Below are 14529 nucleotides of genomic sequence, written 5' to 3' on the forward strand. Positions count from 1 at the left end.
ACTCGGGGCGGTGGGGATTGAACTAGGGGAAAGGCCAGTCCAAGTGCGCATGCGTACATAACAAGGTTTCCGAGAGGGAAAAAGAGAGCAGGTCAACTTGGGAGAAGGAAAGATGGCGGAGGCGTCGCCATGGGACCCGGAAGCACTTACCCTCCACTTCCTCCTCCTGTTTGGCGTCTGTCTCACCTAGAGCCGTCCGGTCGCCGACTGTCTCCGAGACGCTTCCTGTCCGGTGAGTGTCGACCGACTGAAACGGCGGCCCATAATGCATTGCGATGGCGGGTAGGCGGGGGGGGCGGAGCCAGGGCCGGAAGTAAAACGGTGGCGGCGGTGGCTTTGGCAGCTCGGGACCGAGTGCAAGGTGACTGGGAGGGTAAGTGGACTCACTTGGCCTCTAGGGACGAGCATTCTGGGTTTTTTTCACGAGGTCTGGGATGCCTATCACCTCCGCCCTTCTGGAAGAGAGAGCAGCCTGTATCCCGGACACCTTCACGGCCTGGCCCGGAGTCATTGCTGACCTCGGCGCCTTTAGGCCTTGAAGTTTGGGGTAGACTCAGTAGGTAGCACTGATAATACTGCTCTCAGGGCCAGCCTGACGCTCAGGGTGGCGTGGGAGGCAGGGGTCCGGCGCTTCATGGACCCGCCGCCCGGCTGGGGCAGCCAAGGTCATGCCCGCGGGTCCGGTCTGCAGCCAGGTCTGCTCAGCCCTGGCGCGCGGGCGATTGTTCTGAACTACAGCATTTAAAAGTAGAACGTAAGAGGAGAAAGGATAATAGTAATCTTAAAAGTTTGCAACCCACCTAAAAACGTTGTTGGTGCTAAAACTTGGTTAAGCAGCTTTGTTTTACATCACGGATTCCAGGAGGGAGAAAGAGAGCCGGTTAAGTCAGGCGAGTTGTGGATTGACTTCAGCATTGAACATGCGCCAAATACGCAGCGAAAGGCTGGTCAGTCATCACTGTAAACGGGAGAACCGTGCTCCCTCTCAGCACAAGGCCGCCTCTTACGCTGTACCCTTTTCTTGCTGTTGCCTTCCCCAGTCTTTCTGAGTGTGTCAAATCCCTATCATAGGCTGGCGTGGCCCCTCATAGTGCTCGAATAGAGAACTCAATCATAGTTGGTATTTTATACCTATTTGTGTAATAACATGTATCTTTCTCACTAGATCTTTACTCAGTGGGGGGAAAAATGAAACGGTAATAAAGGAAAAGGAGCAAGTTTTGATAGTGAGATTATGTGTTCATATTTTAGATAAGTTGAATTTGAGGGCCCGGTAGGACTTAGGAAAGGATGAGAGCTGTCGAATGTTTAGGTTTGGAGTTCAGGAAAAAGACCAAAATTAGAGATGTGATTTGGGAATCATTCGTACTTAGATGATAGAAATAGAAAAAATGAAAATGGGTTTTACCCATGTTGCAGTAGGAGTAACATGATCTTTGCAATGTTAGACTTAGAGCAGATTAACTGTGGGAATATGAATAATTTAATCACTTTTCTTAAACATTTCCTTATCTGTAAAGGAGGGATAAGAACACCTTCCTCTGTTTCTTGACAGTATTGCCATAAGGGTACAAGGAGAGAATATGTCTAGAAGTACTTTGCAAAATACCTAGGGCTGAACAAGTGTTAGGTGACCACATTGCAGAGTGTTGTGTGTCTTTACGTTGCCAAAAGGGAAAATATACACTGAATTGCACAATTTGAAAAATATGTTTGTGTCCTGTCAAATTCTACTGTGTAACCTGGGATCAGGTACTTACCGCTAAGCCTCAGTTTCTGTGTGTGTAAAATGAGAATGCTATTAAGTGGCACCTTAAGGTCGTTTGTTGTTTGCTTGGAGTCTCCCCGCTCCCCCTTTTTTTCCTCTGATGAGGTATAAGAGTGATGTATGATGAAATCTCTAATATCTTCAAATAGTTTTCTTTCATGCTGGCAAGTGAAGGATATTTGGTTGATTGTAGGATTTCTTTTGGTGGTTTTTATGTGCAATTTCAGGGCTTCTCAACCTTAGCACTATTGACATTTTCGACCAGATACTTCTTTGTTGTGGGCAGGCTATTGTTATTATTGTTGTTGTTATAGGATGTTTGGCAGCATCCTGGTTCTTATCCACTAGAGGCCAGTAACACTCGCCGCTATCAAGACAACCAAAAATGTCTTCAGACATTGCCAGATATCTCCTGGGGGATACCGCCACCTGTATTTGAGAACTGCTGTGCTACTCCACTGTCGTCTAGCTTAGTGCTTTCCAACTCTCATTAGTAAAGGGCCATTTTCCCCTCAACCCTTGTGGATATTTTTGAAGAATACAGTAAAAATGAATTACTGGAAAAATTAGTAGATGAAAGACAAAACAATGAAGACATACAAAATATGAACTCTTTTTTGTATTATTAAATTCAACAGATATGAATTACTCTGTCAATTTGCTGTAAAAGTTTCTAAATGCTTATTGCCAATTTTGGTATTGCTATAGACCAGTAAGTCAATACTACCGCTGGTCCCCAGACCACACTTTGAGCAGTGGTATTATAATTTAATAGTAGTCCAGTGTCAGTGAGATGATGCTTATTGTTATTGTTGTTATTAGGTAATTTGCGGGGGCATGGGAATCATGTTAGCATGTTGGGTTTTCACTTTAAGGTTCAGAAGTTTTACCAGGCTGTATTGAGGTGTGAATCTTTATCATCATTCCAGAAGGGTTTAGTAAGCCCTTTCAGTTTAATCAGGCTTTCTTCATCTTGGGCAGTTTTTTCTAATTATTTATGGTCTCCTTAATTATTTCTTTTCTTTTGGAATTTCTGTTTGCATACAGTTTTTTTTTTTTTTTGCATTTGATCTTTTCAGGACACTAAATGAGGTCTCAACTGAGATCATCCTCTAATTTATATACTGTAATTTTTTAGTTAGATGACCATGTATTTTAGCTTCAGGAAGTCTAAGGACTTAGAAGTCTTTAAGTCCTTATTTTAAAAGTTCAGACTTTCTTCTCCTTCACAAATTCTATTTCACTGATTAGATTGTACTGCTTGACTTTTCCTCTCTTGTTGGTGGGCTCCCTTGGACTAGTTGCTGTTTTCCTTGCTGGTTCTTTTGCACTTAGATTTGGTTTTTACAGTGTCCTTGAATGTCTAGAATCCTGCAGTTGTAACAAGCAGAGCAATTTCTTTCCCTGTGGGCCCGGGAAGTAGAAACTGAGGCTCAGGCAACTGTCTCCAGTCTCCCTGCACATCTCCCTTTTTGCCTTTTGAGGGAGTCAGGGAAACCTGGTACGTTAATTTGGGGGTCAGTATTATTCTTTTTCTGCTGAGGGTGGGCAGCCAAGACTAATAAATTCATGGAGAAGAAAACATCCCATCCCAGATTCTGAGCTTTCTTTCTGCGTCTGACCCTAGTGGAGCCGCACACAGGCCTGAGTGGTTCCTAACTGCTGCTGGGTCCCGGGACCTTTTGGTTAAGAAGAAAAAAACTTGCAGTGTTGGGTAGAGAGGGGAAGGAAGCTATTGTCAGGTGACTGTTCTTAGTGTTTACTGAGTTCTGGTATGATTTAAGTTCTGTAGCAATTAGTAGAATTAGATGCCCACTATAACATATTAACAAGGTGTTTTACAATTATATCTATTTTAAAGTATCTTCACATTCTGGTGCTTGTTTCCAGTAACAGAATCACCATGATTCTTCAGAGGCTCTTCAGGTTGACCTCTGTCATTCAGTCTGCAGTCTCGGTCTCTTTGAGGAGGAACATCGGTTTTACAGCAGTGGCATTTAATAAGGAACTTGATCCTGTACAGAAACTCTTCTTGGACAAGATTAGAGAATATAGAACTAAGCGACAGTAAGTGGGTAGATAATCAACCATGGTGTAAGTGTGAATATTCAAAGTATGTAAGTTTTGAGATGGTAATAAAAAATTACTTGGCATTTGAAAGTGTCTAAGACCTTCACTGAGCTGATCTCTGTCATAAAGTTTCATTACCTGCTCCAAAGAAGAAGATGAGAATCTTGATTTTTTTTTTTAAGTCCCAAATTTTATCTTCCTTATATGGGTTCCAAGGGAGAATCCCATTAAATCTAGTGCCATTTTAGATATATCCCTACTATAATGTCATTTATTATAAACTAGAATCAATTCATACAAGTACATGGGATCTTGGAAATCGTTTAGGAACCATAACTGAGAAAACTAAGCCCCTTAGACATTGATTAGCCTAAGGTCATAAAACTAATTGTGGGGAAAACGTAATCAAAATATTCTAACTCTCAATTCAGTGCCCTTTCTGTGACGTCATGATTTGGGGGAAATGTATAGACACAGCATTTTTTCTTTAATGCTACTTCCATATTTATATATTTCTGGGAATATCAAAAGACTCCTGCTTTATGGCATAAAGCAAGTCCAGGAGCAACATAATAATAGAACCACACAGTTTTGGAGATGAATGATGACCTTAGTCAGCATCAAGTTCAATGCCCAAATCTTCGGAAAAGTGATACAGATCAATTCAGAGTTTTGTTTTATTTGGTCGTCTACCATGTGCAAAGCACTGGACTATTAACAGTGGTGGGCTACAAAGAAAGAAGCCACTTTGCATTTACACAATATTCTTAAAGTCTGATGGGGTAGAAAGTTTCTAAGCAAGTAAATACAATATAAGTTTAAATAGGTTAGATGCTAAGGTAGTGACACATTCAGTGTTTGGAGAACTCATAGGAAGAAATGCTCCTTTCTAGCTGGTGCATTTTGGAAGGCGGCTTGGAAGAGTGAATGTTTCTAAAAGCTTGTGGATCCCAGAGCTGGACAACAGTCATCAAAGTATCTGGTTGAAGGCTCTATCTAGAACTGAACTGTATATCTCTGTAGTTATTAATCACATGTGACTATTCAAATTCTAATGAAGTGTAAATAAAAATTCAGTTCCTCAGTTGCCTTAGCCACATTTCTATTGCTCAATACCAGATATGGCTACTGGTTACCATATTAGATAGCACATACATAGAGCATTTCTATTATCACAGAAGGGTCTATTGCACATGCTGATGTAGAAGAAAATTGGGTCCATAACAAGAAACATCATTAACAAGTTCTTAAATTAGAGCTGGCTCAGTACTTTTTGTGGAAATTCTGTAGCATAAATAAGATCCTATGCTTTTATCATAGGCATGAGTGAAAATATTAGCCTTGATAGAATTTTCACTTATAAATTTTTTTATTATATTGTTCATTGATAAGTGGGCAGTAACATTATGACAAACAGAATTTGTGCAAATAATTAGATCTAATTGGCCCACTGCTGGTCCATGATGCTATATTTATCTTTCCAAAGCACAGCTCTAATTTTGTCATTTTATTGCTTAGCAAACAAAATACAAACTCCCAGGCTTAACATTCTCAGCCTCCAGTGATCTGGTTCCCGCTGGCTTTTCCATCTAGGCTGTTTAGTGTTCCCCACATACAGCCAGTGCTTTACCACCTCCTCATCCTTGCTTTTTCAGTCTTAGAATGTCTCAAATTAAAATCTGACCCAAATGCATGGTTTGTCACAAATGCCACCTTTTTAAAATGAAATTTCCCCGTTTAGCTAAGCAAAAGTGATCCCTCAATTCAAGTAGCTTTTTGTTAAACCGTGTCTTTGTAGGTTATCACCTAACTCCCTTACAGCATAATTGTTTATAAACATGTTATTTTTTCCTTCTAAATGGCAAAACCTCTGGGGGTAGGAAGTAATTTGCTTCTTTGTTAGGCCCCTATTATAGAGACTTAAAGTTTTTGAATGCCGTCCAGTGGTGGTTGATTTAAATCATAGTGATAGTAAATAACCGAGTGCTCACTGTGTGCCAGGCACTGTGCTGAGTGGTACATGTACACAATCTCTCTCTCTCTCAACGCCACCATCAGGTAAGACTTTGAGTTGTAGATGTAGAGTTTAGTTCACACAGTTTGCTCTAGTTCACACAGTTACTAAATTGTAGAGCTGACGCTGAAACGGAAGCAGTCATTCACCCCAGACCCCGCAGACTTGGCCATTATACCTTATTGCTGCTTAGACCCTGAGAGGTTGACTTTTAATAAGTATCCTTGATACTGACAGACCTTGAATGTTAGAGTTTGTTTGAAGTTGCTTCATTTATGTGAAACCTCGTAATAGTTAAAATAGTTTGAGCTGAAATTCAAGTGGAAATGCTTGTTATCTTTCAGAAAAGTCTGCTTTCCCCTACATTTAGAAGATCTATGAAACTTAATTTTGTTTTTGTAAACTAATGCTTAAAATCTGTTTTTACTTGGTCGTTTACACAACAGGACATCTGGAGGACCTGTTGATGCTGGCCCAGAGTATCAGCAAGACCTAGACAGGGAGCTTTTTAAGCTTAAGCAAATGTACGGTAAAGCAGACATGAATACGTTCCCTAACTTCACATTTGAAGGTAAGTCTTTTTAATCACAGATTCATTGTTGTGGGAGATCATTTTTAAGTGGAGAATATTTATACTTACTTGGGTTGTGTAGAGGATTAAATGACAATTACATGTGAATTTATTAGAACAGTAATATGTGCATGGGAAGCTCTGGGATAAATGCCGTTGGAGTAGGAGATCACATAGCATAGAGGTTAAACGGCAGGGATCTAAAATCAAACTCCTGACAATATCACTTATGAGCTGTGTGATTTTGGATAGTTAATTGGTCCCTCTTTCTCATCTGACATTTGGGGATAATTATGCTGTTTTCCTCATAATGATAGTTGTAGTTAAATGACATAGAGAGCCTGGCTCACTGTAAGTCCTGAATAAATCTTAAGCAGTTGTTATATTTCCATGTAGATGTTTCTTTAAAAAATCAGAAGATTGATGAGTTAAATATTAAAACTTTCTAGAAGATGCACTTCATTGCAGTATGGCTAAGCTTGAACCTTTTTTTCCTCTTCTTAGATCCCAAGTTTGAAGTCATCGAGAAACCACAGTCCTGAAGAAATAATGTAAAATTTATCTGGTAATTTGTCCTAGATTAATTGTACAACTGATGAGAAGTAACAGAATCAACATACATTTCACAACTGTCATATGTTCTTTTAATTCTGATTTCAAATAAATTATTTGATGGTGTTGGGTGTACACTTGAGTGTATTGAATTCTGTGTTTTTGGATCCTCCCATTTGGTTATATCAAAACAGATGGAGACCTTGGATTAATTGGGTACTGCTTGCCCATAACTTGCCAGATTCTTCTGAGTGCAGGGGTGTCCTTTTTGTTGTGGAGACTTACTGCTGGAGGGGAGCCACCCTGATTTAAGGAATGTTTGCTGTGGAGAATGTTATACCCGTTCCCAGAATATGAAGAAATGGTTCATAAGTCCTTTTTCATAGCTTTTTCAGGAAACTCAAGTGTGATTGTGAATATGTCCAGGAACATCCATTGTGTTTTAACTTCCATCTCCTCATATGTTAAATGGTTTTATTATCCCAGTAACTCAGGTCCCTCCTCTTCCCTTGCAGTGTAATGATCACAGTGTCTATTACGGGGCTATATGGATAGATCAGGAGGAGCTGGGAGCCGGGGAGGGGAGGGTTCTACAAAGGAATTTCCTTTAAAGTATGAAGCTGTATGGTGGTGTTTGCCCAGCTGATGGAAGATCCAGCAGATGTGATGTGCCAGAGAAGTGGCAGAGCAGGCACATCAAAATTTCAGAGAGTAGATGGTTCTGTTTTTAATTATTCTTTTTTAAAAACAGGAAAAACAGCTGTGCCTTTTTCTATCTGACAATCTCTCTGACTTGTGTCAGTAAGTACCTGTCTTTAGTCAAGCTTTAGAGATTTTCTTTAAAAATGTGAAGTCAAAAATTCAGCCTTTCTTACGAGGTTAGCTCACTTCAAAAGAGAAATAGATTTTTACTATGGCATGCCATACTAGCTGAAGTCTCAGCCTGGTGAGGAATACCTTTTTCGAAAGATCCACAAATATTTCCTAATGGTATAGGTGTGATTAGTAAGAGGTGAAGAGATGGAATTGGGGAGGGTAAAGGAGTAGGAAGAAACTGCGCAATTTTCTTCAAATGAAGCTAAGCAATGACGGGTCAGTTGGACTACTTTTAAATAGTTGTAGACGTTGAAACAGAATGCGATGTTTCATTAGGGCACCATGAAAGGTAACCAAGGAAGCCTCATTGATCTGTTCCTTTGTCTAACCTCCCCTCCCCTGAAGTGGCTCTACTCCACGCTCCTGTGGCAGGCAAGCAGCCTGGGGTCAACAGCGACCCTGCCAGTCTAGGTGGAGATGGGGCTGACCCTTTCCGTTCCTGTTTCCCTCCCCCATTCAGAGTTCAGTTGAATTTTACCTTTTATAATCTCACACCTATTATCTTCATAAACTTTTTTTTGTCTGTCTCGCAGCTACTTGGAGTTTGCTTGAACATCCCAATCTCTTCATTATGTAAACAGAAGGACTCTGTGGCTTTCTGCAAGAATACTGTGTTAAGCATCCTGCTCATGCCCTGCATCTTAGGGCTATGCATTTAGCTAAATTTTGACCAGAGAAATGCTCTTGTTTTTTCCAACTGAATGCTGTAGTGGTGCTTTGAGTCATGGATGTTAACCATTGCCCCATCTTCCTCGTAGCCCCTTCAACTTTCTGGTAAGGCTTCCCCAAATTTGCAAACTCCAGCCTTTATCTCTTACTTCAGCCTACAAGAAAGTGGTCCTGCACTTATTATTTGGGACCACCTTACATGTTATTACAAATGACCTCAACCTTCTAGGATTTTAGCTGTTTAAAATGGCATTTTTCTCCCTTGCCTGGTGGTGTGGGCTGAACCGGGTTCCCCTAAAACTCATATGTTGAAGCCCTAACTCTCAAAACCTCCCAATGTGATTGTATTTGGGGATTGGGACCCTTAAAGGGGATTAAGTTAAAATGAGGTTATTAGGGTGGGCCTGAATCTAGTCTGACCGGTGTCCTTATAAGAAGACTGGTGTTCTTTTTCTTTTTTTTTTTGCGGTACGCGGGCCTCTCACTGTTGTGGCCTCTCCCGTTGTGGAGCACAGGCTCCGGATGTGCAGGCCCAGTGGCCATGGCTCACGGGCCCAGCTGCTCCGCGGCATGTGGAATCTTCCCGGACCGGGGCACGAACCCGTGTTCCCTGCATCGGCAGGCGGACTCTCAACCAGTGCGCCACCAGGGAAGCCCATGGACTGGTGTTCTTATAAGGGCATAATTGAGTTGAGGAAAGGTACAGGAACTGGAAATGGACATGTGCCTGCCTGTTACGTGTCTAGTACTCCCTTTAATAATAATAGCAATAACCAAAGAGGGCTTCCGTTCTAGGCAAGTTTTACTTAAATCCATTTAGTGTAGAATTTTGTTTCTGATTGTTGCTACCCTTGGTGTGGCAGGCCTATAAATGCTTACTCTGGTTAGATTCTTAATGTATGAGTTCTTGGAAGGCTCTGTGGGCTAGAAAGTTTCCTCATTATGCAAATTACCTTAAATGGGAGGTCCAACCCATCCCTTCCAAACTCACCTCAGCTCCCACCTCAATGGTACAGTTCACAGACTCTTGTTTCAGATGTTTGCTCTCAGACACTGGCAAGAAGGCTCAAGGCCAGCTCCTTTCAAAGATGCCTACTTGACCACAGGAAACTCACACATCCTTGCCCTGAGACACAATGGGAAGATAGGTGCTTCACCATTTCCCCTGCTCTCTACCTTGATATCTTTTTCCAACTCTCTTTTCACTCTGCTCAGATAGCTCTTTGCTTCTTGGCATATGCCTTCAACTGTTGCAGGTGATTCTCTTTAAAATTCTCTTTACTTGCCTTGGGGGTGAGTTGGGAAATAGAACTCACAACTTTGACAAACTCACACGACTTGGACAACTCATTCTCTGTCTCTTTCCGTTGCTCCCCACCCCCAATCCATCCCTACACACTTCAGTTTATGGATTTTGTGTGGTGGGGTAAAGGAGAGAGGACCAGGGTAGTAATTTCAGGGTAGCACAACTGTCTCTTCATGAACATCAAAGCAGGTATTTATACCCAAATTAGTTATGGGTTTCTTTAGAAAATGAGGTACTTGTCAGCCTTCAGGCAACAGGAAAAATCCCAGTTGACATTCTGTTACATGAATATGTCTTTACGTATAAAACTTCTTCTAATTCTTTTTGCTCTATGTTATCCTAAAATTTAGAAAACTAAGTTTCTTGACCTACAGCAACTTCAGTATAATTCATGGTAGTTAAATATTTGGAAGGAAAGGAGGCTTGAGAATGAAAAGTTAAATGGCAGGGGGCAACTTTAGGAATCTAACTACAGGTCATAAAAAAATCTCAATTTTTACACCATCTTTAAGAAGCACTTCTGTGTAGCACGTTCAGTGTTGAAAACATCATAAAATGGAGCTTTAAAACCATCTGCCCTTGGGGCTTCCCTGGTGGCGCAGTGGTTGAGAGTCCGCCTGCCGATGCAGGGGACACGGGTTCGTGCCCCGGTCCGGGAAGATCCCACATGCCGCGGAGCGGCTGGGCCCGTGAGCCATGGCCGCTGAGCCTGCACGTCCAGAGCCTGTGCTCCTCAATGGGAGAGGCCACAACAGTGAGAGGCCCGCGTACCACAAAAAAAAAAAAAAAAAAACCATCTGCCCTCAGTCTTAAAGAAGTTAAACAAGTCCTTTGTTGACACACTATTCATTTGTTTTGAGAACATTTTCTTAGTATAAAGACATACTCTAGTATGTCTTACTTGAAAGTAGAAAAATATTTTAAGAACTGTGTGGAAATGGATGCCTAATAACTAATAGGAGTAGACTAAAAGTCATGTCTGTCCAGCCTTAATTCATGGAACATTAATTTGTGTGACTGTATAACAAATGAACTGGATTATAATAACACTGCAAAATACACTGTTAATATTCTAAATCTATGGAGAAATTTTATCAATAAATACTCTTTAAATTGCCCTTTCACAAGTACTCTTTTGATCTTAAAAAATTCATTTAGCACTTACTGGATACTGACTACACATTAGATACAGTTAAATACTTTGGGGCTTATAAATATGTATGTAAAACGTGGCTCTTTTCTCAAAGTGCTTCTATTAATAGATTGGTGGTGATGCCAGAGATGTACATACATAACTGTATTAAGAAATATAAAACCAAGAAGTGCCATAAGAAAACCAAGTGCTATGGAAATTCAGAGAAGAAAGAAACTTCTTCCAGAAGGGAGGACGAGGGAAGGCTGCATAGAGAAGTGGAATTTGAAAGATGTCCTGCTAGAATCTACATATCTCGTGATTAGGAGAATCAGTTTTCCAGGTAAAGGAGGAGAAAAAAGGGTCGTTGAGATACAGTGACCTTAGTTCAGTTTGATGGGTGCATGAGGCAACTAAAGAGGAACATGTGGCTGAACAGGTAGGTGTGACAATATGACAACGTGTGTACGTGGGGGGAGCCCCTGAATTTCAGGCTAAAATGTTTAGACCTCGGTGAGAGACTATGTAAAGGAAAAGAGTGAAAGGTTTTCAGCAAGGGGATGGGAGAAAAGGGAGAAGGGAGTTGACCAAGAGAGTAATCTGGCAGTAACCGTTAGACTGATGGGGTGTGTGAGGGGGAGACTAGAGGGCAAAGGAGCCTTCAGGACAGGAGAGATTAAAAGTGCTACTAAGTGTATATATGTCCATGCCACGCTCTCACTTTGTCCCAGCTTACCCTTCCCCTCCCCATATCCTCAAGTCTATTCTCTAGTAGGTCTGTGTCTTTATTCCCGTCTTACCCCTAGGTTCTAAATGACTTTTTTTTTTTCTTAGATTCCATATATATGTGTTAGCATATGGTATTTGTTTTTCTCTTTCTGACTTACTTCACTCTGTATGACAGACTCTAGGTCCACCCACCTCACTACAAATAACTCAATTTCGTTTCTTTTTATGGCTGAGTAATATTCCATTGTATATATGTGCCACATCTTCTTTATCCATTCATCTGTTGATGGACACTTAGGTCGCTTCCATGTCCTGGCTATTGTAAATAGAGCTGCAGTGAACATTTTGGTACATGACTCTTTTTGAATTATGGTTTTCTCAGGGTATATGCCCAGTAGTGGGGTTACCACACGTAAAATAGCTAGTGGGAAGCAGCCGCATAGCACAGGGAGATCAGCTAGGTGGTTTGTGACCACCTAGAGGGGTGGGATAGGGAGGGTGGGAGGGAGGGAGACGCAAGAAGGAAGAGATATGGGAACATATGTATATGTATAACTGATTCACTTTGTTATAAGCAGAAAGTAACACACCATTGTAAAGCAATTATACTCCAATAAAGATGTTAAAAAAAGTAAAAACTAAAAAGTAAAACAGAAACATTTGTTATTATATATATAAAAAAAAATGCTACTAAGAGAGGGGGTACTTGAGGGAGGAAGGTACCAGAAGACAAAAGGTGTGAGATAGTAGCCGAAGATAAAAAGTAGTGACAATCGTGCCAATGAATGATGGAGTCTGTGAATAACTGGGAGGTTGAAAACGGAGATAGGGAGGGTGGTAGTGGTAGAGAATATAATTTAAATGGTGGTTAAATTTAAATCGTGGTTAGTTTCAATCTTGAAAAAAATAAGATTAAAGATTTGGGTGTCTGTGGCGAGGGGATGAAATGATCCACCATGGCATTTACCTGGGGTAGGGGCAAAGGGAAGGCAGAAAGCATCACAGGCTGTGAGACTAGGCAGGGTGAAGGGAAACTGTCCTAGGAGAGAAGAATTTGAGAATTTTAAAGGAAGGAATGTTGGAGGCAGAGAAAACACATCTTGTGTAAAACAGCCGGTAGACCTGGGTCACATAGACACTGCCTCTTGTCAGCTTTGTAAACTTGGCAGTCAGACTCAGTTCATCTCAGTTTCCTCATCTGTAAAATGACGACATTGCCCTCTTTATACAATCGTTGAGGTGAATTTGAGATTTTATACAGCCTCAACTCCATCCCCCCCCCACTTCCACGACATATATAAAGTGTTCAATAAATAGTTGTGACATTTTACTTTCAGAGCATTTTTTCAGCATTGGAAAGGTTGGCAGGCACCCAGACTGAGGTGAGATTCTCATCTTAGGCAGCTAAAGCGTTAGCCTTCTAGCTACAGACCGTAAGAGGGACTAGTTTCCTGGGTTTCTTTGAATAACAATAGGTGAATAGATAGTGGGAAGCAGCCGCAGAGCACAGGGAGATCAGCTCGGTGCTTTGTGACCGCCTGGAGGGGTGGGGTGGGGAGGGTGGGAGGGAGGGAGAAGCACGAGGGAAGGGATGTGGGAACAGATGTATATGTATGACTGATTCACTTTGTTATAAAGCAGAAACTAATAAAAAAAAATTGGCATACCAAAAAAAAAAAGACCTGAAAAAAAATCACTATTAATATAATTTTAATAAATTTATGGTTTTAAAATTAAAAAAAAAATAAAAAACAATAGGTGAATGACTCTTCCCCTGCACCATTAAATGGGGCTAAAAAATTGAACACGTTCAGCTATTTTTATTAATGTAGACTTTAATCAGACAAAACCACCTGTGAGATGAAGTTTTTTGCAAGGCTGTATTGAAAAACAGTTGTTCCAGATTTAGTTAGGTTAAACCCCCAAGTAAAAATAAATTAAATCTAGTTACAATGATAATAATTAAAACAACTTGCTATTAAAGATACTAACGCCCTAACCTTTATAAAACAATTTTACTTCACGAAAACAAAATCAAAATGCTCTAAGAATTATAATGATAGTTTTGTTTTTTTTTCTTTTCATGCTTCATCACCAAGAGCTGGGAAACTATGCATGTGGGCCAGATCCTATCTGTGCCTGCTGTTTTAAGAACACAAACATGACCATTTTAAAAGTATTGTCTGTGGCTGCTTTCATCTACAATACAATGACATGAAAAATGGCAGAGTTGAGTACAGTACAGGCAGTTATGGCAGGGACCATATGGCCTACATGTCTTAAAATATCTACTACCTGGCCCTTTACGGAAACTGTTGGAAGGGGTCTGGTGAGAATCACTGAATGTCACAGACAAGTGGGGGCAGTGTGACAACAGGCATCTTCCCAGTGACCTGGTGTCCAGGCACATATTCGGCACTTGGTGAGTACTTAATCCAAGTGTCTGTCCCGTGAATCCTGGCGATTTGCTCTGCCTATTGGGCAAAAAGAGTGGACTCCTTTAAAAGCAGTTTAACCATGTTCATAGTTGTCAAAGGTAGTGAGGGACCTTTTCGTCTAGATTTGCCTGGAACTGGAAATGCCCTAGCCATACTGTCTTTTCAATATGAAACGAACAATCAAAATAAGTTCTGGATGGGGCTTCCCTGGTGGCGCAGTGGTTGAGAGTCCGCCTGCCGATGCAGGGGACACGGGTTCGTGCCCCGGTCCGGGAAGATCCCACATGCCAAGGAGCGGCTGAGCCCGTGAGCCATGGCCGCTGAGCCTGCACGTCCGGAGCCTGTGCTCTGCAACGGGAGAGGCCACAGCAGTGAGAGGCCCGCGTACCGCCAAAAAAAAAAAA

General features: G+C 41.2%; 2 protein-coding genes across 3 annotated transcripts in view; one reads left to right on the forward strand and one right to left on the reverse strand.

Moving 5' to 3' along the window:
• GABPA (GA binding protein transcription factor subunit alpha) overlaps positions 1 to 239 on the reverse strand; it is a 33650-nt gene extending 33411 nt beyond the window's left edge. Inside the window, exon 1 of the mRNA XM_081234654.1 lies at positions 151 to 239. The gene's annotated coding sequence lies outside the window, so the exon portion shown is untranslated. The remainder of the gene's footprint in view (positions 1 to 150) is intronic.
• Positions 98 to 7101, forward strand: ATP5PF (ATP synthase peripheral stalk subunit F6). Of its 2 annotated transcripts, none has more exons than XM_081234655.1 (4): positions 98 to 232; positions 3659 to 3835; positions 6299 to 6423; positions 6928 to 7101. In XM_081234655.1, the coding sequence occupies exons 2-4, from the start codon at positions 3672 to 3674 to the stop codon at positions 6963 to 6965; spliced, it is 327 nt and encodes a 108-aa protein (XP_081090781.1). In that variant the 5' UTR covers positions 98 to 232; positions 3659 to 3671; the 3' UTR covers positions 6966 to 7101. The 2 variants fall into 2 exon arrangements, with proteins under 2 accessions (XP_081090781.1, XP_081090782.1); XM_081234656.1 differs by lacking the exon at positions 98 to 232 and adding an exon at positions 273 to 373.
• Positions 7102 to 14529: the final 7428 nt, after the last annotated feature.

Source organism: Mesoplodon bidens (assembly GCF_964165515.1).
Source record: "Mesoplodon bidens genome assembly, chromosome: 5".
Taxonomy (NCBI): Eukaryota; Metazoa; Chordata; class Mammalia; order Artiodactyla; family Ziphiidae; genus Mesoplodon; species Mesoplodon bidens.